Source organism: Paramormyrops kingsleyae, chromosome 20, assembly GCF_048594095.1.
Source record: "Paramormyrops kingsleyae isolate MSU_618 chromosome 20, PKINGS_0.4, whole genome shotgun sequence".
Taxonomy (NCBI): Eukaryota; Metazoa; Chordata; class Actinopteri; order Osteoglossiformes; family Mormyridae; genus Paramormyrops; species Paramormyrops kingsleyae.
This window is the reverse complement of record NC_132816.1, coordinates 23,403,472-23,430,915: the sequence shown is the minus strand read 5'-3', so window position 1 is coordinate 23,430,915 and position 27,444 is coordinate 23,403,472. Positions and strand designations below refer to the sequence as shown.

The window sequence follows — 27,444 nt, the reverse complement described above, 5'->3', positions numbered from 1 at the left end:
CACCTGGATTCATTTGGATCAGCAGAGTCCCTGGCCTGGCCCAGGTTGCCCGTGAGGACCTGATTGAGCAGAAGGCCTTTCTCAGAACTGGCACCTGAGCCTCTCCCAGCCTGGGACAGCCTTCATGCCCTCCCCGCCACTCCCTCCTTCCCCTGATCCCTCGCTCTCTGGCCAGGTTGTGTCCTACTTTTGCCCCATGGCATTTGAGGAGAGTCCGCTTTGATTCCCAGTTTTTGGACACATCTAGGATGCTTGTTTGCATATACATTTCACCAATGGCAATGGAGTTTGTGTTGGTAGTTTTTAGATTGGTGTCTGCCCATGTTTTGTTGCTTGCTGCAGTATAGCATATTTCTCTGGTACATTTATGATGACATGTTGGGCTTCCTCTCCTAGGTGGCTCTGGAGCAGTCCTAATGCAGCTCGTTCAGGGGCTCCCTTTTCACAGCGGCATTGCGCACAAGTTCACTTGGCACCTTCTGCATCTTCCCGCTTCAGAGTATGAAAGAGACGGTCACATTTTGATGGTTCAGTCCAGTCCAAGAGATTCCCTTAAAATAAATTGTAAAAGCAAGTGCCTGCCTGATCAGTCTGAATGGGTCTTTGGGAATGGACTGAAGTGGCTTTCCATAGTAAAAGCCATGGGGATATTATTTGATACCTTTCAGAGGCTGGGTAAGACTTAATCATCATTGTCTGACATGCTGATAAATATCTGCTTTGTAAACAGCTCTAATGAAGTTTGTTATTTTTGTGGGCAAACTTCTATGTGGCTTGAAGTCTTCATGTCAAATGATAGGCTGTCAAGCAGGGGGGAGAGAGCAGCATTGCCTTGTGACAGAAGAGGGGGGAGAATGGATCACTCATTCTCCAGATGCAGTGTGAGAAACTGCAGCAAGATTGACTGACGTATTTGTATGTTATGGGAGTGAATGCAGAAGCTTAAAAAAATGTCATAGTCAGATGGAAGTTATGTGTCCTGTGCCACACAGAAGCTGCACAGACTAGCCAAGTAGACTTTACTGTTCTGCAATTACACTTTTAGCTTGAAGTCTAGACACTGATCGACATTAAGTACATGGACGCCTCAGAGAAGCACGAGGAAAAGAGAAGCTGTGGAGCAAACACTGAGCACATAGAATCATTTTTGTTCTCAGTTACAATTAATGTATTAATAAATTCCTTTTTACTTGCATATCCACATATTTCTGATTGATAACCGATATATTTTTGTCTAATATTGCCGTGGTGAAACCTTCCAGTGCCAGTGTTGCCAGGCCTCACACGTCTCCTGTGACACCGAAGGCGATATTAACTGCTACCAAGAGATGTACTTTTTAGTTTTGGGGTGAACTGCCCCTTTAATGAAACAATTTGTTCATCCTCCATTGTTTTGGGGTGGCTACGTGTAGTTTTATATGAAATTACTTGCTTGTTTCACATAAAGGTCACAGTTCCTGTTGTGTGGTGAGAAAGCAACACATGAAAGTGGCCAAGCACTACGAAAGTTTCCAGTCGAGATGGTCCAGGAACTTGGAACCAGGAACTTGGAACCAGGAACTAGGTTCCTGGACTGACATTCAGGCAGGATGTTACATGAGTTTTGATTTCCTCCCCAAGTTTTACACCCACATTTTAAGTTTTCTTCTTTTGAATTTAAATGGAAATTGTAGCATAGAAGTGTTATTGTTTCATACATTTTTGCTGCTGAGTTGCAACCTGCTGTTGTTTCCACTTGTTCCTATTAGGTGTAAAAGATGTGTGTCTGTACTGTCTGCTGTCAGCATATGCATTAAGTTTGGCGAATACAGCTTTTCGCTTGTTACAAAGCGTTCCCTTCTGTGCTTTTATTAATGACGCCATCAGTGATTAGTCGACGTCGACTCAACCTTCATGACATACAGTGCTGTGCAATAGTCTTAAGCAGCCAAAGAAAATTGTTTAAATGATCTACATGTGAGTGTAAATCTTTGGTGGTATGCCTGTAAAAGAGTGCCAACAAGATATCATTAACGTTTTGGAGAAGAAGAAATTCTTACTAGTGTTTATTGTGTAACTTCATTTCTACGTATTTGTTCTAATGCTCAAGCGACCTGGCACTGCAGTACCCCCTCCTGCCACCAGGTGTTCTGCTGCTGCTCCGATCTCTGACATCCATAGCTTTATGGATCTTTAGTACTCTATCCACTAAATGTCTTTGCTATATTCACAATGGGCTTAATTTATCTTATAAAGCATAACAGTTCATCACAGGTCGAGGTTTGGGTCAGGGCTAGAGTAAAGGTGAGGGTAAAGCAGGCAGTGAGGTGGGAATGTTCCCGTTGACAGGTATGGGTGTGCAGTCATTCTATAGGGCCTCTCTGCCCAGCCCCCCCCATCCCTAGTTGATATCTCCCTTCCTGCCGCTGTGAATTAATACTTTAAATAGGAAAAGTACATTTTACTGATTCAGTGTTGAGTTTGGAAGTGCAGCCTTCTGAGCAGGTGGCCTCTTCAAAGGGATCCAATGGTCCAACAGTTGCGTCCGCAAGTTCCAGGGCCATTGCAGCTGCATTCCTTCTGCAGGCCCCTGGTTTTAGATAGTGAGCCGTTATAATGTCTGTGAGGATGACATCACAGCGCCCCCTATCACAGGAGTATGCGCTGGAGGTCCCCGTGCGGAAGCGGATCGGTATGCAGTGCGTCCCTATGCGTGCGGCCTGGCGGCAGCATTAGCATAGAGGCGGTGGCTCTTTGTTTGGAATTCTCAAAGGTGCATCAGGCACGCTGCTTAACGCAGTGTGACAGAGGTGATGTCTGAATGAATCATTCATGCTCTCTCACATGGCCGTCCCCTGAAAAATTCATAACACGATGTATTTTTTTCTTTCTTTCTGATTAGAGTATGAGCAGAGTGTGCATGTTTATTTGTGGCCCAAAGAGGGTCAGCTTTGTGTCCTAAAAGGAAGCAGCCCTCGTTGACGCCTACCTGTCTCGCTGCGACCGCGCATCATGCACGCTTGTGAATATTGCAGCGAGTGTCAGTAATATAGTGCTTGTGTTTTCATTTCATTCTTTTGTTCATTGCGTCTTGCTTTCCATAATAATAGCTGCATTGCTGGTTAGTCCTTTGACCCCAAGATTGGGGAACACCATCAATATACAGGCTTCTGCATCCTGTTTTTATGAACTTGCATCAATAAAAATAGTGAACTCAATGCACTATTTTTTCCCTTAATTCTGATTTGCCTCTTCTAAAAAGCTTTTTTAAATGTAAACAGTACATTTATCATGTCTGTTCATTTGGCTGCTCCAGCTGCCTCCCTCAATCCAAGAAAACACTGTGAGGCTCACTGGCATCTCTCTGTTACTCCCGGCATGCATGAGTGTGTTCTGTGTACTTCCTATCCACGGTGTCCCCTTGCCGTCTGCACCGTACTTCCCGGCTTCCTATCCGCGGTGTCCCCTTGCCGTCTGCACCATACTTCCCGGCTTCCTATCCGCGGTGTCCCCTTGCCGTTTGCACCATACTTCCCGGCTTTCTGTCCACGGTGTCCCCTTGCTGTTTGCACCATACTTCCCGGCTTTCTATCCGAGGTGTCCTTTGCAGTCTGCACCATACTTCCCGACTTCCTATCCGAGGTGTCCTTTGCAGTCTGCACCATACTTCCCGACTTCCTATCCGCGGTGTCCCCTTGCCGTCTGCACCATACTTCCCGGCTTTCTATCCGTGGTGTCCCCTTGCCATTTGCACCATACTGCCCAGCTTCCCATCCGTGGTGTCCCACTGTCGTCTGCACTGTACTGCTGGGCTTCCCGTTTACAGTGTCTCCCTGCCGTCTGCACCATATCACAAGACATCCCATCCATGGTGTTCTCCTGCCATCTGCACTGTGCTGCCTGAGTTCCCGTCCCTGATGTCCCCCTGCCGTCCACACTGTGCTGCCTGGCTTCCTGTCCCCCCCGGTGTCCCCCTAGCCTCCAGGCCCCCCATTACTATATTAGCAATACCCAGCTACAAAATGTATGTATAGGCACAAATCAATCCCTCCATTTCAGTTTTTATTCTTATTACTGGTCAGTGCTTGCACTGACCATTAGCTTGCAGAAAGTTTGTTGGCATATCTACAAGTGTTAATAGTATAGATTGCAGGCGTCAAATTGCAATGAGGGCTTTAAGTAAGCGAGTCATTGGTTTGCGGTTTCACTATGAAATGCACATTTGTTAGTGTAACACATTTGTTCCACGCTCTGATTGTTCCATGGTTTCCCCAACTTGCTGCCTGCTCTCTGATTGGTCCATGTCACCCCTCACTCTATGGCCACCCTGCCTTTGGCCTGCCCCAGTCTCTGGTCCCTGGTACTAATTGAGATAAGCCATTTCCTGACTGAAGCGTGAGGCTATTGGACCAAGCAAGTTTCCTTTCTCCAGAGGGAAGGAGAGCACTAGGGAGGGAGTTTCAACTTGGCAGGTGGCATCTCCTTTTCCTGCATTCCCTTCAGTGCTCTTCCTCCTCTGTCTCTGTATGGCTCACAGCCCTTAGGCCTAGTGACTGATGGCAGTGCTTCCAGACCTGGGCCACTCTGTGCAGAGTGACTGAAGCCAGGAGTGGTACTTCATCACCCGTAGCCTTTAGCTGCTTAGCCTTTTGTCGGCATTCGCTCAGTTTTACCCATTTAGTCAGCTTGGGAGAATCTGGGCTAGCTCTCAGGAGCGCTGACCTCCAGTAGATGCTTGGAAAATGTGACCTTACACAGCACCTTTGCCATTTTATTTTTAACTGCATGTTTTTTCCTGAATGTTACCATCTGAGTGATTAAACCAGCATTACTTCTGCCATCATCATATCTTTTAGTTAACTTACTTGGGCTTATATCAGGGGTGGACAGTCTTTTCCGCAAAGGGCCGATGTATATGCAGCATTTTGGAGTAACCTTTAGGTCAGCTGTTTAAGCCCAGGTGTGAGGACTTTTCAGCTAATCAGTCCTCTAATTAGTAATCTAATTAGGGAGTTGCAGCAAAAACCTGCAGACACAGCGGCCCATTCTGGATTAGACTGCCCACCCTTGGCTTATGTCATATACTCGTGGTCTGTGTTTGTGACTGGACTCAGCCCTAGGTACAGACAACAGGGTGTCGGGGGCAACCAGGTCCCAGGTACAGAGAGGGGTGACGTCAGTAGTTACCGGGTCCTGGGTACAAGTAGAGGGGTGTCAGCGATGACCAGCCCCAGGTACAAACGGAGGAGTATCAGCAGCAACCGGACCCCAGGTATAGACGTCAGGGTGTAGGCAACAACGAGGCCCCGGGTACAGGTGGCGGGGTGTCAGCAGCGGCAACTGGGCCCCGGGTACAGACTGAGGGGTATTGGCAGCTACCGGACTCCATGTATGGACGTCAGGGTGTCAGCAACAACGAGGCCCCGGGTACAGGTGGCGGGGTGTCAGCGACGACGGGGCCCCGGGTACGGGTGGCGGGGTGTCGGCGACGACGGGGCCCCGGGTACAGGTGGCGGGGTGTCGGCGACGACGGGGCCCCGGGTACAGGTGGCGGGGTGTCGGCGACGACGGGGCCCCGGGTACAGGTGGCGGGGTGGCGGCGACGACGGGGCCCCGGGTACAGGTGGCGGGGTGGCGGCGACGACGGGGCCCCGGGTACAGGTGCCGGGATGTCAGCAGCGGCGACTGGGCCCCGGGTACAGGTGCCGGGATGTCAGCAGCGGCGACTGGGCCCCGGGTACAGACTGAGGGGTATTGGCAGCTACCGGACTCCATGCATAGACGTCAGGGTGTCAGCAACAACAGGGCCCCGGGTACAGGTGCCGGGGTGTCGGCGACGACGGGGCCCCGGGTACAGGTGCCGGGGTGGCGGCGACGACGGGGCCCCGGGTACAGGTGCTGGGGTGTCGGCGACGACGGGGCCCCGGGTACAGGTGCCGGGGTGTCGTCGTCGGCGACTGGGCCATAGGCGTACACTTAGGGCTATACTCCCAGTCCTCAGGTAGCACATGGCCATGATCTCCAAAAGCACCAAAGCTGCCTCTGAACGGCAGCTGTCCCAGCCTGGGGAGCTCATTAAAGTAGCTCACCCTGACATGCATTTAATCCATTTTTCATACACAGATGTATAAAAACAGGCCTGATCGTGGCAAATTTCAGCTTGCAGTTTAGTATCGGAATGAGAGCACTGCTCTTGCTGCGGTTAAATTCCTGCACTTACAGTATGGGGCATAGGGCAGTAAGGCCTCGTGGAACCTTTCTAATGTGTCTCGTGTGGCACCGACAGCGGGTCTCGCCATGGTACCTCTTTAGGATGTCTGTGTTTGTGTGTGTCTCTGTGCATGTCTGTGTTTGTGTGTGTCTCTGTGCATGTCTGTGTTTGTGTGTGTCTCTGTGCATGTCTGTGTTTGTGTTCTGTGTCTGTCTCTCCCTCTGTCTGTCTCTCCCTCTGTGTATGTGTGTGTCTCTGTGCATGTCTGTGTTTGTGTTCTGTGTCTGTCTCTCCCTCTGTGTATGTGTGTGTGTCTGTGCATGTCTGTGTTTGTGTTCTGTGTCTGTCTCTCCCTCTGTGTCTGTCTCTCCCTCTGTGTCTGTCTCTCTGGGAATGTGTGTCTGTCTGTAAAACAATCTCTAGACTTCTCTGAGGGTCCTGCTGCTGACTTTCTGGGGCTGCCTCCCCACCCGCCTGTGCCAGCCTCACCCGGCCTCTGTGCCCCAGCCCGCTGGCCCCTGTCAGCACTGGCTCTGGCTCTGGCTGGCCAGGTCCTGTGGCGAGGCACGGGGCTGTCACGCGTCAACATTCATTAGGCTCACGGCATTGCTGGTAGGGACAGGCGCCGTCGCGCTTAACCCTTTCAGGCCCGGGAGGGCGGGAAGGGGGGGGGCTGCTGTGTGGTTGTGATTCTGCGCGAACCAGGAGGGTGGCGCTGTCTTTGTGAGGCAGCATGCTTCTGTGAGTCAGGCTTGCCCCCTGTGCTTTTTGTAATAGAATCTGCTGCACATGGTTGGGTTTGAAGCTGGGCTTATTCCCACTGAACTAAACGGCCGCCGCATGCTGCCGGGTTTGAACCCAAGCTTATAACCCACTGAATTAAGCAGCTGCCGTAGGTGATGGTGTTCTAACTTGGGCTCATTCCCATTCGATCAAGCAGCTGCCACAGCCATCCAGGTTCGAACCCGGGCTCTTTCCTGCTTAATTAAGCAGCCGCCGCACGTGGCCGGGTTTGAACCCAAGCTGGTTTTCACTGAATTAAACAGCTGCTGCAGGTGACAGTGTTCTTACCTGGGCTCATTCTCATTGGATCAAGCAGCTGCCACAGCCATCCAGGTTCGAACCCGGGCTCTTTCCCACTGAATTAAGCAGCCACTGCACGTGGCCGGGTTTGAACCCAAGCTGGTTTTCACTGAATTAAACAGCTGCTGCTGGTGACAGTGTTCTAACCTGGGCTCATTCTCATTGGATCAAGCAGCTGCCACAGCCATCCAGGTTCGAACCCGGGCTCATTCCTATTGAATTGAGCAGCTGCCACACACTGCCGGGTTCGAACCCAGGCTTGTTCCCATTGAATTAAGCAGCTGCTGCACGTGGCTGGGGCTCGAACCTGCTTGGCATTGCTGTCATTTTTAGCATGTGAAACACAACCTTCTGCACTCATCTCGGATGCCCTTAAGTGTTTTGTCTGAAGCCTCCGTCGCATCTCCAGATCCACACAAAGAGGCAGGGAATCCTGCGTGGTGAGTCCCGATCCTCCACCACCATCAGCCGCCAGACAACATGAAATAGGTCGTCTCTCCGCGCCTCGTGCTCTGCTGTGTTATTACCATCCTGCTGATAGATTCCAGCAGCCACATGGAGGCCAGGAAGAGCTCAGCTCCGCAGACATGCCAAGCAGCTTCAAAACAGGCAGCAGAAGCGTGACACTGGCGAATAGATTAGAGGTGGATAAGAGCAGGAGGCGGGTGGGACGGCAGCTCTCTTCTCTCTGCAGGCATGATACTGTGTCCTTTATGAATAATGAATCTGATGGCCCTGCACGCTCAGAACTTAGATGACATTAGTTCTGCCATGTCTAAAAAGTTAGATATGCTTCATTAGTGCGCTGGGGGGTTAATGGGGGGCTTATCTGCAGCGTGATTGACGCTGATGCAGCGCTTGTGTCGTGTTCTTTCCGCACGGACATGGCATGTTTTCCATGCAAGACGTTCACAGTGCGTGGCTGAGCCCAGAATGCGATACCTGGACCCTCCAGCATCCATGAGCGCCCTAAACTGCACGGTAATGCCGCCCTGCCAGATGTCCGCTGCTCTCCTGGAGGTTCTCTGCGACCTGCTCTCTCTTTCGTTCTTTCCCGGTCTTTGTTGTCCCGAGTCATGTGTTCGTTCTTTATTGCCAGTGTAGCCTGCAGTGCAGAGATGCAGGTAACAGGGTAAAGACGTTGCCCAAGGTGCTCCAACAGCAGTGACCTTTCAGCTTCTTTACTGCCCCCTATAGACACGTGAACATACACACCTCAAAAACACACCAGTTCACACATTGACAGAGGCAAACAACTTAGCATTGAGAACATTTTTATAATTTCTTGGCAACGTGGCAGTATTAATAAGCCTGTGAGGCTTGCTCTCTCTCTCTCTCTCTCTCTCTCTCTCGAATGAAGCACATGATGTCCCTGCCTTTTTGTGAGGTGCTGCCCTGCCTCATCTCTTCCCTATAATAGTCTAATTATCTGGCTTTCATATGCGATGGCGGAGTGCTAGTTTAACCCGGGCGACGGACAGACGCACGTTGTCTGTGGACAAAGCCGTAGTGTGTCTGTGGTCACGAGCCCCTGTGCAGCCAGTGCAGCACCGCTGACACCTCCGGCTCTGAGCAGAAGCCACACATATTTAACCCGCGCTGTGGAGTCCAGAGCCAGCACCCTGCTGGCTCTCAGAATGGGCTGCGCCCTATGTCCTCCATGATAAGCATATACCTCAATGATCAGCACACATATGCCTAGCTATAAATATAGGTGATCAGCATATACATCTGCCTAGCTATAAATATAGGTGATCAGCATATACATCTGCCTAGCTATAAATATAGGTGATCAGCATATACATCTGCCTAGCTATAAATATAGGTGATCAGCATATACATCTGCCTAGCTATAAATATAGGTGATCAGCATATACATCTGCCTAGCTATAAATATAGGTGATCAGCATATACATCTGCCTAGCTATAAATATAGGTGATCAGCATATACATCTGCCTAGCTATAAATATAGGTGATCAGCATATACATCTGCCTAGCTATAAATATAGGTGATCAGCATATGCATAGGACTAGCTATAAATACAGTCGCTACACCTGGCTATAAATATATAAATATAGGCGATCACCACACATGTATGCCTTGCTATAAATGTAGGTGATGAATCACTTTGTTTTATGCTGTTTGTGCTGGGTGATTTGTTGGAGTGAAGTGCTCCGCAAGCATGTGGAGAGGATAGTTCTGGAGAAAGTTGAATGGAATGGAAAAGTTCCCAGTAAAAGCATCTGTCTGGACAGGCCCTCATTTAAGCATGATGCGCATGACCGGAAGCCCCGAAATTCGGTTTGTCGAGGCGCTGTGCTCTTCATGCTCTGCAGACCTGTATCTCTCTATCTGGCCCTATCTCCCTGGCGTTCCTTATTGCATCCTGACTGATGTTTGATGTCTCGCTATTCCGCCCCCGACCGTCCGACAAGCCGGCCTGTCTCCCTGTAGCCTGTGCTGGCTTCGTGAGGGGTGTGTATTTTGCATCTTGCTCTCAGATCCATTCCTACGTAGTGTTACAATCCATTACGGGCCTCTGCGGGATGCGACATGGCCACCCCGAGTGGCAGCTACATGCTGATCAGCACGCTGAGGCTGAACCTCTACGACACACCACTTCTTATCCTCTCTCAACTTCTGCATCATTAAGTGTGTCTTTGAAAACCTACAGAGTAATGTAATACAGGAACCTGTCCATTGTGACAGCTCTGAATGGCCTGGCTTAAGACACCTACAGAATAATGCCACCTACAGGCGGCTCTCGTTGCAGCCGCGCATTTCTCAGCTTGACTGACTCTGTTCTTCCAGCTTTACAGCTCCATGTGTCATCATTGTTCTTCTTCAGGCTCTCTGATCATTGACTTTCTTCATTCTTAATGCTTTCCCTCTGTCTGATAATCAGTAGGTGCAGAAATGCGATAAATTTGTCTTGCTGTGCTTAGACCCAGACTTTTCCGTGCCTCGTCCAAACATGCTAATTATGTCCTGGGCCTTGTGGCAATCGTTTGACAAATATAATTAAGGTGTTTCAATTTGGAGTCCAGAATAAATATGACTGGAGCACTCCCCAAAGTCCTTGCTAATTGTGTAGATTGCATTTTTTAAGCTTTGAAAAGTTTTATTGGATAATGAACTGTTAAGTAGTGTTAGATCTCTGTTCTTGGCGGAGTTTGGAGATGGCCACGAAGACAGGCTTGAGGTGTGGCCTTGTACAGGTAATTAAAGCCAGATTTCACATATGCTTTGATCTTACTGTCAGCTTTTGGTTAGAGCTGTAAAAATTGTTTAATTATTAGTAATGTTAATGTTGGTAACTTAGAATCAGACAATGCTGAGTTTTCTGAAGTACACAATGCTAATCTCAATTTTGCCTATGTGAGGTTCTCATTTGGATAACGAATTGTTTGTAACAGGTAATTAGAAGATGTGAAAATTTCTACCCTGTTTACCACTCACCACGCACAAATGCTGTTTTTTAATCTGTGTGGGCTGTTGACTTAATTTCAAGTCAGATTCTTATAGGATGTTGCCAGTGTGCCAGCTGATTTGAGAGTTTCCCAACAAACATTCAGTGGTTGAAATGAAACTGCTGTTGTAGTGTAAAATTAGCTTGAGTTTTAAAATTTTATTCTTTACATTGTGTGGTGTGAAAAGCGCAGGTCAGCAATTTGCAGGACCCATTTTTTAGATATGAACAGCAAGCTGATGCATCCCATCATAAGTCTTTGGAGAGTCGGAAGAGAGCCGTCCCTCATGTCTCCGTATCTGGGGAAGACGTGTTTTTTATGTTGGTTGTAGGGCGACTCACTGTAGGCTTTGCGGAGCAGATTAATTTCTCTTTGTGCTTTTGGGCTGCCCGTTGACGACACCCGGTGCGGGCATGCAGTGCGGACATGCAGTGCGGACATGCAGTGCAGACACGCCGCTTCACACGCAGGTCTGGAGACGCCCGCAATCACCATTGTGCAGGAAAAGTCCATTAGTTTCAATTTGGATGGTTCAGTGCGAGTGCTTGATTAAGTCCAGGCAATTTGCTGACAGGCAGACAGGCCCTCCGCACCCCCGAAAGCCCCCCCTCCCCCCCCCCTCGGGGCGTCACAGGGCAGGTGAGCCGTGTCACTGCTGTTTAGCATACGTGTTCGTTCCCTTGCAAAGCCGCCTCGCCAGTGCTAATTGGGAAGAGTGTCTCGCCTGATCCTTACAGTGGGATCGCCAGTGTCTTAATGATTACTGCGGTTCAATAAAAGAGTAAAAGAAAAACAGTCTGAAAATGTAACACTTGCATTGTACTGCCATATGTTTTGCTGGGCTCGCATGTGTGTGCATGTGTGTGCATGTGTGTGCATGTGTGTGCATGTGTGTGTGTGTGTGTGCATGTGTGTGCATGTGTGTGCGTGTGTGTGCATGTGTGTGCGTGTGAAAGCGGCTCCTCACTCTTCTGCCATCCGTTCTGATTTGGTGCCCATTGTGGGCAGGCTTTTCTGTGTGAAGTCAATGGCAAACAAACGTTTGAACTTCCAAGCGGGACAAAATAGACCCAAGTGGGAGAAATTGCTTCCATTTTCTGCAGTTAAATAAATAGTCCTATTAGTCTGCAGCAGCGCTGGTCATTTATACCTATTAAAGCGGCGTCTTATCACCCATAACTGAGCCTCACATCTATGGAAGTGTGGCTTGTCTCTAATCAGCATTTTAAACGGCCCAGGAACATTCTGGATAGCGAGGCTGAGATTTACACATGACAAATGGAGCAGTTGACTGGTGGGCTAATAAGGATTTGTCTTAATCAAGTGCAATTTGTTGGCGCGGGGCTCATGGGGTCAGGGCCTGCAGAGCTAGCCACGGTGACTGAGCGCACACTGGCTGAGTATGCACAGACTGAACACACACTGACTGAAAACACACTGGCTGAGTATGCACAGACTGAGCACACGCTGACTGAGCACACACTGGCTGAGGATGCACTGACTGAACACACACTGGCTGACCATGCACTGACTGAACACACACTGGCTGAGTATGCAACAAACTGAGCACACGCTGACTGAACACACACTGGCTGAGTATGCAATAGACTGAGCACTGACTGCACACATGCTCACTGAGCATATGGTGTACACACTGAGCATGCACTGATTGAACACACAACTGAGCACATGCTGATTGAAAAGACATGGAAAAGTCCGGGTCTAAGCAGTCTGAATGGACACTGACAGCGTGCACAGACTGAGCACATGCTGACTGCGCAAACACAGACACTATGGGTTCATACACTCCAAAATCAGCCTCTTACTCACTGCTGTCTTACATTGCATAGACTCTCTGTCCCGCCTGCGTCTGCAGCAGTCAGCCTCTTACTTGCCGCTTTCTCTGAGTGCATAGACTCACTGTCCTGCCTGCGTCTGCAGCAGTCGGCCTCTTACTCACCGCTTTCTCTGAGTGCATAGATACTCTGTCCTGCCTTTGTCTGCAGCGGTCGGCCTCTTACTCGCCACTGTATCTCTGAGTGCATAGACACTCTGTCCCGCCTGCATCTGCAGCAGTCGGCCTCTTACTCGCCACTGTATCTCAGAGTGCATAGACACTCTGTCCCGCCTGCATCTGTAGCAGTCGGCCTCTTACTCGCCACTGTATCTCTGAGTGCATAGACTCTCTGTCCTGCCTGCATCTGCAGCAGTCGGCCTCTTACTCGCCACTGTATCTCAGAGTGCATAGACTCTCTGTCCCGCCTGCGTCTGCAGCAGTCAGCCTCTTACTCGCCGCTTTCTCTGAGTGCATAGACTCTCTGTCCCGCCCGCGTCTGCAGCAGTCGGCCTCTTACTCGCCACTGTATCTCAGAGTGCATAGACACTCTGTCCCGCCTGCATCTGCAGCAGTCGGCCTCTTACTCGCCACTGTATCTGAGTGCATAGACTCTCTGTCCCGCCCGCGTCTGCAGCAGTCGGCCTCTTACTCGACACTGTATCACAGAGTGCATAGACACTCTGTCCCGCCTGCATCTGCAGCAGTCGGCCTCTTACTCGCCACTGTATCTGAGTGCATAGACTCTCTGTCCCGCCCGCGTCTGCAGCAGTCGGCCTCTTACTCGCCACTGTATCTCAGAGTGCATAGACACTCTGTCCCGCCTGCATCTGCAGCAGTCGGCCTCTTACTCGCCACTGTATCTGAGTGCATAGACTCTCTGTCCCGCCTGCATCTGCAGCAGTCGGCCTCTTACTCGCCACTGTATCTCAGAGTGCATAGACACTCTGTCCCGCCTGCATCTGCAGCAGTCGGCCTCTTACTCGCCACTGTATCTCTGAGTGCATAGACACTCTGTCCCGCCTGCATCTGCAGCAGTCGGCCTCTTACTCGCCACTGTATCTCTGAGTGCATAGACACTCTGTCCCGCCTGCATCTGCAGCAGTCGGCCTCTTACTCGCCACTGTATCTCAGAGTGCATAGACTCTCTGTCCAGCCTGCATCTGCAGCAGTCGCCCTCTTACTCGCCACTGTATCTCAGAGTGCATAGACTCTCTGTCCTACCTGCATCTGCAGCAGTCGGCCTCTTACTCGACACTGTATCACAGAGTGCATAGACACTCTGTCCCGCCTGCATCTGCAGCAGTCGGCCTCTTACTCGCCACTGTATCACAGAGTGCATAGACTCTCTGTCCCGCCTGCATCTGCAGCAGTTGGCCTCTTACTCGCCACATGCTTTGATCCTGGCTCTCCTCTCCTTGCCCCTTGCCCCCCCTCTGTCAGGGTAGGACGGTCCCTGTGACTTGTACAGTCCTGCTACCTAGTTCCAGTGAAGCCCCAGCATCCCACACGCTGGACTGAGATGGATGGATGTGGTCTGTGTCCCCCTCCCCCCCCCACCAGCCTGCGCGTACATCTGTGATTATTGTTATTAATCTCACTGCTCATTCTTTTAATCTGTCCTATCTGTTATATATCTGTCTGACTGCTTTATTTAATCTGGGTATCCTTCAATCTGTCTTTCCCCTGAGTGAAAGTTAATGATAGCAGTAGGTACAGGCCTTTTCTTCCTGCCCCCCTCCCCCCCTAATCCTCCTCCTCCTGTACCTCCTCTTGTGTTTTGGGTGGTGCGCATTGTCTCCCATCACCTCGCTGCTTTGATCTGTGTAAATATCCTGTGCTCCTTTTCCTTTATTTATGCTGTTCTAGTCTCCTTGAAAGGCGCTTCCTGTTTAGGGGAGCTCATTTATACACATAAAGCACTCCAGCCCACTCTCATTCTCTACTTAAGGATTTGTTTCTTTCACATGTTCACTTGTCCAGTGTGACCAGCTGAACACTTGCATTGCTGACAGATGCCTCTCACAAATTTTGGCAGATGGCAGCCACACAGCGGGCACATGTGGGGCACACGCGCCACTATCTTCACCCGGAGAGCAGCACAGAGGGCTCCACCTTCCGCTGGCATGTCTGTCTGGGTTGCCCGTATCTTTGCTGTTTGTGAGGTGAAGTGATGGCCACTGAGTGGAAAGAGTGGAAAGTCTAATTCCCTTAAGACCCGCCCCCGGCCCAGTCTGCCTTGTGGGGTCCTGGGTGTGTGGCTTCAAAGGGTACGCTTCTCGCTGGCACTGGTGTTTGCTCCTGGAGCCAGGGACCCAGCATCTTTCATGCCCTTGCCAAAGGGCCGTGGGGGCATTTCACATGTGTGTGAGCATGTGTGCACACGTACTAGTGAATTACTGAAATGAGAACAGTTCTTTGTCGACAGGTCATTTCAGTGGGGATTCTTCTCAGAACAGGGTGAACATGCCACTAAACGGGAGTCTATCTTCATGTTTCACAGAGCAAGTCGGTCAAGAAATCCTGGCCAACCTTCACTCAGACAGGGAGAAGATACAGCGGTCCAGGGATCGGGTGAGTGCAGCTGAATTCAGCTAGGCCTGTGCTTACACAGCCGTACACATGCTTATATTCCCATACTGTACCCTTAGGCACGTTCCAACACATTTATAGGCCTGTACATGCCCTCACACGCCCATACATGCCCTCACACGCCTGTACATGCCCATACATGCCCTCACATGCCCATACATGCCCTCACACACCTGTACATGCCCATACATGCCCTCACACGCCCGTACATGCCCTCACACGCCTGTACACGCCCTCACACACCTATACATGCCCTCACACGCCAATACATGCACTCATACATCTCTACATGCCCATACATGCCCTCACACGCCTGTACATGCCCTCACACGCCCATATATGCACTCATACATCTGTACATGCCCGTACATGCCCTCACACGACTATACATGCCATATATGCACTCATACATCTGTACATGCCCGTACATGCCCTCACACGCCTATCCATGCCATATATGCACTCATACATCTGTACATGCCCGTACATGCCCTCACACGCTTGTACATGCACTCCTACGCCCATGCATGCCCTCACATGCCAGTACATGCCCTCACACGCCCATATATGCACTCATACATCTGTATATGCCCATACATGCCTTCACAAGCCTGTACATGCTATCACACGCCAGTACATGCCATCACACGCCAGTACATGCCATCACACGCCTGTACATGCCATCACACGCCATCACACGCCAGTACATGCCCTCACACGCCCGTACATGCCATCACACCCCTGTACTTGCACTCCTACACCCATATATGTACTCACAGAACTGTACATTCCCATGCATGCCCTCACTTGCCTGTACATACCCATCAGTGTATGTCAGTACATAAACTGAAATGCCTGTACATGCACTAACACTCACCTGCCCATACACGTACTCACATACCTATGCACACCACTACACGCACTCGCATGCCTGTACATGTACTCACACACCTAAACATGGACTAACATGCCTGTACATGCCTGAACACACATTCACATGCCTGTATATGCCAGTACACACACAAACCCACCCCCACACACCTGTACATGCTTGCATGTGGACTCACATGCCCGTACACACACTCACATGTCTATATGTGCACTCACACACCTGTACACACACTTACATGTCTGTATGCATGCCTGTACAGGCCTGTACACACTTTCACACACTTGTTCATGCCCGTCCATGCACTCACACGTTTGTACACACCAGTACCTTACATGCTGATACGCACCCTTATGCATGTTCACACACCTGTACATGCCCATACACACACTTACGCGCCCACCAATAGGACATTCTGCTACTGCTCCACCTGTGCATTCTTGTTTCCTGTGCCCCCCCCCCCCCCCGCAACCATGGGGTGTGTGATCCCGGCCAGGGGCTGCCTGAAAGGACCCCTTATGAAGGATGCTTAAAGATCACAACGTGTCAGCTGGCACCACAAGTTCAATTCAAACGAAATAAAACATTTCCTTTCAAAGGTCTGCCGCCAGCCAAGAGCGGCGCCTCCCACGAGCCTGGGCTGGGCCGGACCTCTGCTGCCACAAGGCGTTTTGCTGGGTGTAAAAGTGTGGACCAGGCTGCTTTCATTTGGCATTTAGTCAGGTTCCCATTTGTGTCATGCCGCTAAACGGAACTGTGCTTCTGTGATATCTGTGCTGCCAGAAGGTCACTGCACAGGCATCTCCAGCATCAAGCCATGCATGTCCTGTGCTGCCAGAAGGTCACTGCACAGGCACCTCCAGCATCAAGCCATGCATGTCCTGTGCTGCCAGAAGGTCACTGCACAGGCACCTCCAGCATCAAGCCATGCATGTCTTGTGCTGCCAGAAGGTCACTGCACAGGCACCTCCAGCATCAAGCCATGCATGTCCTGTGCTGCCAGAAGGTCACTGCACAGGCACCTCCAGCATCAAGCCATGCATGTCTTGTGCTGCCAGAAGGTCACTGCACAGGCACCTCCAGCATCAAGCCATGCATGTCCTGTGCTGCCAGAAGGTCACTGCACAGGCACCTCCAGCATCAAGCCATACATGTCCTGTGCTGCCAGAAGGTCACTGCACAGGCACCTCCAGCATCAAGCCATGCATGTCCTGTGCTGCCAGAAGGTCACTGCACAGGCACCTCCAGCATCAAGCCATGCCTGTTTTGTGCTGTCAGAAGGCCACTGTGCCAGCATCTCTGGCATAAAGCCATGCATGGTTGCTCACATTCTCTGGAACGATTCACACAGGCTGCTCTGAAGAGGGCCTCTTCTTCCTGTGTGGAGTCGGCATGTTCCCTCCATGTTGTGCACACACATGCCCACGCTCTCACACCTGCCAAAAAATAATTGCAGTAGTAAGAATGTGCTTATGGGCTGGCATTGGCTGCTGGTCTTTCCATGGCTGCTCTGTGTCCTGCATGCCTTTCTGCTCCTGTCAGCACCTCCGTTTGCAGTGAGCAGCCTTAATAATCCCCAGCTGCCACAGTGGCTGTGCTGTGGACCTCCTGCCGTGTCCCTGCGCCTCCCCTGCCTCCTGTGCTCTCCAGATCTTTTTCTTCTGGCTGGAAAGTATATTTTAGGAGCAGCCTGGACACCCCCTGTAGAGCCACATGTCAGACACTTCTCTCCATGGTTTCCATGCCAAGATAACGGGGGGGTGCCATTTGCACCCAAAGCACACCTGTGGGGGAAGGGAGCCTGCAACCCTTTGTCCCATCAGCCCCAGAGAGCTGTCTTTGCTCCTTCTTTTGTCTCAACAACTGTCTCTTTTTTTGTCCCCAAGTTGAGAGAGACGGATGCCAACCTTGGAAAGAGTTCCAGGATCCTGACAGGAATGCTGAGAAGGTAAGAAGGTACGGGCCTGTGACCGTTGGTGAGCATTGCACACACAGACAGATGGGCTTCGGCAGATGGGCACAGGCAGTGGAGCGCAAACAGACTGAGACGGGCAGAGGGGTACAGGCAGACTGAGGTTGGTAGATGGGCATAGGTATGGACAGACTGAGACAGGTACAGACTGAGATGGTAGACAGGCCCAGGCAGGCTGAGATGGGTAGATGGGCGCAGTCAGACTGAGACGGGGAGATAGACACCGGCATGCGGGCATGGGCCCAGGCAAACAGAGACGGGAACAGACAGAATGAGATGAGCAGACAGGCATAGGCAGACTGAGACTGGCATGGATCCAGGCAGACTGAGACTGGCATGGATCCAGGCAGACTGAGACTGGCATGGATCCAGGCAGACTGAGACAGGCAAACGTACATGGACAGACTGAGACGGTAGACAGGCACTGGCAGACTGAGACGTGTAGATGGGCACAGGCAGACTGAGATGAGTAGATGGACATGGGCAGGTGGGCATGGGCCCAGACAAACAGAGATGGGCACAGGCAGGCTGAGACAGGCAGACAGACACAGACTGGCACAGGTCCTGGCAGGCTGAGATGGCTAGATGGGCACAGGCAGACTGAGATGTGCAGAAGGGCACAGGCCAAGGCAGGCTCACACAGGCACAAGGAGACGCAAAAGGGCACAGGCCTAGGCAGGCTGAGACGGGCAGATGGGTAAGCCTGGGCATCATTCAAAATTTTTGATACCAGTACCAGAACTATACCTTGATTTTGATACCGGTTCCTGAACAATAATTCTTTTGATACCAACACGTTTTTAAAACAATTTCAACAACAACAAAAGTACATTAAACATTACAGCACTAATCTTTTATTTGAACAAGTAATTATTTGTTAGTTACAGGGGGGATCAATAGAGATCATAATGGGACACAGGCTTTTATTTATATTTTACCAGGGCTCTCAAGCTTCATTAAAGTTTGCAGTGAGATTACATGTCAGGGGCGCAGCGTGTGTCTCACGGTCACTGCGTGACGCTTTACAGCCCTGCTCACTACATTCATTGGTTCTTGCTCTGCCACTCCCACCTTGTCTGCACTCCGTATGACGCACATCCATGTAATAATGTGCTTGCAGCAGCATCACATGCAACAAACAGTATTTTCTAATGCTATTACTTGGCTGGTCGGTGCCTCGTCCATTAATTCTATATAACGAGACACCTTGGTGGGGGGGTTATCCTTTATACCTCAGCGTGAGAAACACAAGGTGTGGCGTGTGAGCGTGTGAACTGGTTGAAATGCGCGTCTCACAATCGATACGTGAAACTTTTACTTATATGTCCTGCGACATGTTTATAATTCATAAATAAATCTGGCCAGCAGATTGATCTTTAATTTTCCACAAAATAAAAAAAGCAATGTAACGTTATCCCGCTAATAACCGCTGCAACGTTTCCTGTCGGCTCCGGCTAGAGACGCAGGCAAAAGGTATTCGGTCTTATTGAGGTACAGAAATAATACCACCTACCAATACCACCTTTTTTTCTGCACTTCCGTGTACTGTAACTTGGTGCCGGTGCTTGTGGTCAAGCAATCGGCAAGTTTCTCACAGTAAGCACCTCCTCAGTAGTGGCTCTGTCATGATACCTCTGAAGAACTGAATCGGGCCGAGTTCTGATGGTCTCGCACACACACACATGCATACGCATACACACTTGCTCCCTCCGGGTGTTTCACATGATAAATGTGGTCAGCCACTGTATGGGGGGCATATTTAGCCATAAATGGGGGGCGTATTTGCAAGTCACACTGTCTCCAAAAATGCTTGCAAAATGCGACTTTTGATTTCTTAGAATTTTTTCACACTATGCGTGTATTTAACATTACTTTAGACACCCAATCACTAGTGACTTTAGATCTTCATACAAGTATGCTGCATGCTTATTAGCTCACACACACTGAGATTTACTGTTCGGAATTTGACACCAAAAGAAAATTTATTTTTCGATCCTTGATAGGATCAGATGCAGACTGAGACTGGCAGATGAGCACAGACAGACTGAGACAGGCAGATGGGTACAGCACAGTCGGGCACAGGCAGACTGAGATGGGTACAGCACAGACAGACGCAGATGGGCACAGGCAGACTGAGACAGGCAGATGGGCACGGGCACAGGCAGACTGAGATAGCCAGAGGGGTATGGGCACAGGCAGATGCAGACGGGCAGACTGCTGCTGCTGGTTTGCCTGTCCTCTGGGGACTTTGTGCCGGTATCCCTGTGCAGTGTGTTTCTTTGGGCGGAAGATGTCCCCACATGCTCAAGAAGGAGGTGCATATGTACACACATACACAAAGACAGCTTCTTAAGCTGTCTTCTATAGTACTGTTGGTTGTGCAGCACTTTAATCAATATGAACAGATAAACAAAAATGTATAATGTGCATAGAAATATGGTGAGGCTTGTACCTGCAGCAAGCGAAAAAGGACATGCTGTGGTATATGCTCTCTGAATGCTGTGTGTCTGTGTCTGTCTGTGTGTGTGTGTGTGTGTGTGTGTGTGTGTGTGTGTCTGTCTGTCTGTCTGTCTGTCTGTCTGTGTGTGTGTGTGTCTGTCTGTCTGTCTGTCTGTCTGTCTGTCTGTCTGTCTGTCTGTCTGTCTGTGTCTGTGTGTGTGTGTGTGTGTGTGTGTGTGTGTGTGTGCGTGTGCGTGTGCGTGCGTGTGTCATCCTCGGGCTGCTGAATCCTGCCTCAGTCTTGGCCCAGAGATGAGCTTTCTTGCCCCTCAGAGCCTAATGAAGAAAGTGCTGCAGCTTTAGAGACCTGAGCAGTGGCGGCAGTGGCAGGAAATGGCAGCGCTCAGCGAAACGCCTGTCACATGTGTGTGCGAGAAAGCGGCCGCCCGGCGGGGCCGCTCCACCACCGCTCCCGCCACCACCGCCGCCTTTCTCATTAACAGTAATATGTAAATGACACCCACTAAATTTAAAATCCGGCCCACGGAGGAAGCAGCAATTGAAATAGATGCTTCAGTGCGTGTAGACAATCAGGCCTGGCGTGGCCCCGGCCCCAGGCCCGGGGACGCCGACTGTAACCAATATTCTGCATATGTCTCCATTTTGTCACCTCTCATTACTGGGCCCGCCTGTCCTGTGTCACTGGAGCTGTCCAGAGATCATTCATCATTTTTTTGGTGCAAAGTAAATAAGACGTAGTTATTTAAATAATATCATATTAATGTTAAAGTTCAGCTGTCACTTAATGGGAGAACTTAATCAGACGTAGCATTTGGAAATGGAGCGATGCCGGGTACCCTTCAGGCCCGACCCATTCAAATCAGGATTTATGAGCTTTCTAAACGAGCACGCTGCTCCCTGTTTCTGCTTGGCAGGCTTCCGCCAAGATGGGCTCGCTTTAAATAAAATAAAGCGTTTCTTAATGCTCAGTTTCTGCAGCTCTCAAAGTCATTTATAAGCGGGCAGCAGAGAGAGAACACACGGCTCCCCGTCCGTCCGGCTCATGGCTGCGTTCCGGCACCCTCACTCTGTGAGTGCCTCACGTCGGAGCCGGCCTCTAGGCCACGCTCACACACAGGTCTGTGCAGATAAGCTGCCATTTATTCTTTCTCCCGTGTTTCTTCCTGCACATCATTGGCAGAGATGAAGTAGTCCGCTTATTTGTAGTGGGGTCTGCTGTAAATATTATTGCTGGGCTGAGATGAAAAGGGAAAAGCAGTCGGATTTTGAAAAGCCGTATGCATGTGGTGTAACGCGGGGAGAGATGGCTGCCCTCTCAGTAGCTCGGAGGATGAGCTCCTTCCAGCATGGTGGCGGGATGAAGCACCTCCCAGAATGTTCCGGCTCTCTGCCATGCGGCTGCACTCAGGCAGCATCACAGATCACAGTGAATATGTGTGTTTCATACATATTTTACAGTGTTTTACAGCACCGTATGGAGTGAATGTCTGTGACACATGGTGATATTTCCCACTCTAGTAAGGAGTGAGTGTGTTTGACAAAAGGTGATATTTCACACTCCGGTAAGGAGTAAACGCATGCATTTGATACATGGTGATACTTCACAGTCTGGTAAGGAGTGAATGCGTATGTATGACACATGGTGATACTTCACAGTCTGGTAAGGAGTGAATGCGTATGTATGACACATGGTGATACTTCACAGTCTGGTAAGGAGTGAATGCGTATGTATGACACATGGTGATGGCTGACAGCTGACCGGGGGTCCAGTGATTCTCTCCCAGTTCCGTCTCAATGCATTTGTCACGTGATCACCGCTGGGGGAGGAGATGAAAGGGCAGAGCAGGGCACTGGGTGGGGCCTGATGGCCTGAACATCTCCAGATTTAGACTTCCCAGGCATCCGCTTCGCATGGGTTTTTCCCCAGACTGGAATATTAAAGCAGGGATATGTAGGTCATATAATTAATGAAATGCGGGAGATTCATGTGGGCTGCCGCGTGATGCAAATCGGACCCGTCCTGGGGGCGCATTCACGCCCGCTCTGAAGTCTAACAAAAAGATTTCACTTTGCTTTTAATTGGAGCTGCAACAAATTGTAAATCATACTTCAGTGTGTTTTTATACTCTCATTTATTTAGATTCCCCAGTTGTTGCCATTCCATGACAGCTTGCAGGTTTCATTACTACAGAGAAGCCACTGTTTTGGATTTCTAGATTGTGGGCCGGGGGTGGGGGGGAGGTTCCTGCTACACAAACACATATATGTAACACACTATTGACTGCAACTCATTGCACAATTTAACTGTAAAGCAAAGCACTGTGCAGGGACAGTAAAACACATTTTAGTTACAATGTAGCTGTAAAACATAACCATAACCACATTAACCATAACATGGCAAAACAAACTCTGTGTGGTAGCCCTGAAGTAAAAACACTGCAGTAACATTGTAAAACACACGCACTGCAGTAACGGTATAACAATGTGCAGTAACACTGTGAAATTTAGAAACACTTATGACACAGTGAAACAACTACGTTACAGTAACAGTGTAAAACACTATAAAAAAGGCACTACAATAAAAACTCAATAGCCGCAGTCCTTGGTGAATGAAAACATACAGTTGGTGTGCAGTCATCATTAACAGGCAGAATCTGCTGGCATTCAGGGTCTGGGTGACACTATAAACTTGAAAAAGATGAATGGAATGACGTGCACAACATTTTGTGGCTATTTTAGCATTTTCATGGCTGTATTACTTTTTGTTGAACAGTTAACTGTGTGTAATGAGACTTGAATTGGCTGTAGCAAAGTGGGGCGGTTCTTTGGGTAGAGTCCTGTCCCCCAGCACTGGGGGCGGCCCCCATCTCCAGCACCGTCTGATCTCCTCCCTCTGCCTCACTGGATGCTTACTTGTACCACATTTGTACTCGTTCCCATCCATGCATTTATTCAGCACGTCTGGTATGCTTTAGTTCATTTTCCTCTGAGATGGCCAATCTCCTGCTATCGGCTCTCTGTGAACTATTAACGTTCTCTTGGCAAACAGCTCAGGCCCTCTTCCATCATCCTGGCAACCAAAGTAATCCTGTTTTCTGCAAATTGCACTGCAAGTTTATGTACAGTAGGTCTACAGTAGGGCCTGTTGGCACAGGTTCAAACCTAACATTTTAAAAGTGAAAAGACCTTCTGTTCCAGGGGTGCATCGATACAGTTGGTTTCTAATTTCTGAGTCAAATAGAGATGTTGTTTGGGAGGCTTGTGACTGTCTAAGAACTGTAGAGCTGTAGTATCAGAGCATTCAATGGAAAAACCCCCATGTGTTGAGTAGGGTTGTGGAGCTGAAGTATCAGAGTGTTCAATGGAAAACCCCTGTATGCCAGGTAGGACTGTAGAGCTGTAGTATCAGAGTGTTCAGTGAAAAACCCCCATGTGCCATGTGGAGCTGTAGTATCAGTGTTCAGTGAAAAACCCCCATGTGCCATGTGGAGCTGTGGAGCTGTAGTATCAGTGTTCAGTGAAAAACCCCCATGTGCCATGTGGAGCTGTGGAGCTGTAGTATCAGTGTTCAGTGAAAAACCCCCATGTGCCATGTGGAGCTGTGGAGCTGTAGTATCAGTGTTCAGTGAAAAACCCCCATGTGCCATGTGGAGCTGTGGAGCTGTAGTATCAGTGTTCAGTGGCCGTCGAGTGGGGCAGATGGAGCGCTCCTGCACTTTGATGTTGTTGTGTCAGTTTTCAGCACTCGTATGCCCTGGAGCCGGAAGCTGCTCTCGTGCGGCGAGGAGGGATTCTCCCTCGCTGCCGCTGCCTTTAAACGCAGTGGGGTCACACCAATGTGACACTGAAGCGATGGTTTATTCACTGTCTGCAGCCCTGATCTCTGACAGGAGCAGCACACAGCCCCTTGTGCTCGTAATACAGGATCAGGGGTCCGAGTGCCACTCAGAGCTCACACGGGCTTTTGATCTGCTGTCTCAGCACTGCCGGGCCTGCCTGTGTGCTTTATCCGTGAGGGGAAATAAAAAAATGTTAATAAATAAACAGATGAATAAAACAAAGCTTTCGTCATAAAAAGTTAACTGTCATTTTGGCGATGGCAGCCCTGAGCCTGTTGTAGCTGCGTATGGCACCTTTTCCGGCTCGCTATTCTGAGCGCGGTGACAGGTGACAGTATGCAGCACACAGACAGGGGGTGTTTTCTGGGAGCCCTTACCGCTTCCTGTCCCCAACGAGCAGCATGAAGAGACGCCCCCCCTTGTGCCCGGACGGCGGAGGCACAGCTCTTTAACCTTACAGTGGGACGACCTGAGCTAGCTGTCTCCTGTGGCGAGGCCCGGCATGGCAGCCACTGTGGGGGAGCAGCTGTCTTGTAGCTTGGTGTCCTGTACCATGCCTGCGGACCCCTGGCCTGCTCCCCGCCATTGCTGACCTGTCATATGGGACCTTAGAGAGAGGGCTCCACCAATCAGCAAATCAGTTACAAGTCACAATTACATGTATGACTCCATGCAGCTGTTTCACTATATGTTGTGTTTTCTACTGTCCCTGAGACATTTTGAAGAAAAGGCAGCAGTGGTCCATCACATACAGGTCTGACATTTCTCCATCAGAAGGTAGTACTTTTTGTTCCTTTGACCTAATGTTACTCTGATGTGATTTAAGGCTCAAAATTGTATTTTTTTGTAACTCTTTCTTTGGTGGTACCTTATTCGCTGTCCATCTTGCAGATGCGTTGGAGGCAAGGAGATATCAGAGCTGCACCACCTGTGTGTAGTGACCAGGGTGGGCCCGTGTCACATGATGCCATGTGGTCGGCATGATTTCTGGGAATGAGCATTTTACTCAGTGCACGGTCACTTTTTTTTACTCGTACAAACCTTCCCACTTGTCCCTTCTCTCTGCTACAACTGTTTTTCTAGTTCTACTTGTAAGTTCCCTTTTACATGTGCAGCATGACGCTTTTTCCAAGGCTCTGGAGTAGCTGGAGCTGTCCTGTCAGCAGGTTTTCCTGTGCCCTTCATCATGATCAGTATCTACAGATGGACACTGTTTATTTTGATTTTAGTTGACTTTGATGGGCTCCTGCAAAGGGATTGGAGCCCTGGTTCTGTCCTGGAAAGAAAAGCTTTGGGGTCTTAGTACTGTATGGGGTCATTGGTTCACTTCACCCCGTTCCGTCCTGGAATGAAAAGCTTTGGGGTCTTAGTACTGTATGGGGTCATTGGTTCACTTCACCCCGTTCCGTCCTGGAATGAAAAGCTTTGGGGTCTTAGTTCTGTATGGGGTCATGGGTTCACTTCCCCTCGTTCCATCCTGGAAAGAAAAGCTTTGGGGCCTTAGTACTGTATGGGGTCATTGGTTCCCTTCCCCTCTGTTTCAGGCTGTGAGACAAAGCTTTTAAGTTGAAGAGTTGCTGAAAGTGGTGTCTGATGTGACAGGAAGCATTAAAATGAAAGCATGCTTTCCTAATTGAGAGCCTCTGATAAAACGTTGCTTTCCAATATCCTCGTTTTTATCATGTACTGCTTGACGAGAATTTGCGTGATGGATGTGTCAAGAAAAATGTCAGTGCTTCTGGTGTGTGTTTTTTTTTGCAGAAAATCTGTCGTTTGCCTTTTCACTGAATGATTCTTTTACAAGGCAGCATGTTTTCTCATTTGGTTTTTTACCCTCGTTTTCGCTTTTTTTTTTTGTAAATAACATAGGATTGAAAGCTGATTTCCAGCAGATTGCTGCTCCTATTGGTCCAGAGGCAGTGAATGATTCTGCAGGGACTTTTTTCAGGCAAGTCAGAAACATGGTGAGCTCCTTGGTATTCTTAGTGGATCAGTGATGCAGTGGAAGCTGCTTGTTCCCAGTAGATCAGTGAAGCAGTGGAAGCACCTTCTTGTTCTCAGTAGATCAGTGATGCAGTGGAAGTCGCTTGTTCCCAGTAGATCAGTGATGCAGTGGAAGCTCCTTGTTCTCAGCGGATCAATGATGCAGTGGAAGCGCCTGCTTGTTCCCAGTAGATCAGTGAAGCAGTGGAAGCACCTTCTTGTTCTCAGTAGATCAGTGATGCAGTGGAAGTTGCTTGTTCCCAGTAGATCAGTGATGCAGTGGAAGTTGCTAGTTCCCAGTAGATCAGTGATGCAGTGAAAGCGCCTTCTTGTTCTCAGTAGATCAGTGATGCAGTGGAAGCTCCTTGTTCTCAGCGGATCAATGATGCATTGGAAGCTGCTTGTTCCTAGTAAATCAGTGATGCATTGGAAGCTGCTTGTACTTCTCAGTGGATCATTGATGCAGTGACAGTTCCTTGTTCTTCTCAGTGGGTCAGTGATGCTGTGGCAGCTTCTTGTTCTTCTCAGTGAGTCAGTGATGCTGTGGCAGCTTCTAGTTCTCAGTGGATCAGTGATGCAGTGGCAGCTGCTTCTTATTCTCAGTGAATCAGTGATGCAGTGGCAGCTGCTTGTTCTTTCTGGATCAGTGATGCAGTAGTAGATCCTGGTCCTTCTCAGTGGATCAGTGATGCAGTGCCAGCTGCTTGTCCTTCTCAGTGGATCAGTGATGCAGTGGTAGCTGCTTGTTCTTTCTGGATCAGTGATGCAGTAGTAGGTCCTTGTCCTTCTCAGTAGATCAGTGATGCAGTGCCAGCTGCTTGTTCTTCTCAGTGAATTAGTGATGCAGTGGTAGCTCCTTGTCTTATTTGTTACAGTGTCAGTTGCAGGCAACCGGTATAAAACATGTTACATCATAATGTGTTTAAAATATATGTTGGCTAAATGCTGGATCATGCGGTGAGGTCTTTGTACGCCCTGATAATCCCCAACAGGAGTTACTGGGGATCTGTGGATGCCCTCATGCACACAGTGCCTTTGTTTGCTCCTTTGCTTTGTCGATGGTACCGTGTATCAGCGCCATGCCGCGTCATGGCAACACGCCATGTCTTATGGCCCCTGATGAGTCGTCC

At 49.6% G+C, this 27,444-nt stretch overlaps 1 protein-coding gene across 5 annotated transcripts in view; it reads left to right on the top strand.

The window, feature by feature from the left end:
* The window catches only part of vti1a (vesicle transport through interaction with t-SNAREs 1A), a 101,802-nt gene that overhangs the window by 48,447 nt on the left and 25,911 nt on the right, over positions 1-27,444 (top strand). For 3 of the 5 annotated variants that reach the window (XM_023839626.2, XM_023839623.2, XM_023839624.2), the window contains 2 exons: positions 15,083-15,153; positions 17,947-18,008. In XM_023839626.2, coding sequence (XP_023695394.1) covers positions 15,083-15,153; positions 17,947-18,008 — 133 coding nt within the window. Of the gene's footprint in view, positions 1-15,082; positions 15,154-17,946; positions 18,017-27,444 lie in introns of all 5 variants that reach the window. The other 2 variants (XM_023839625.2, XM_023839627.2) reach the window with 1 other exon arrangement.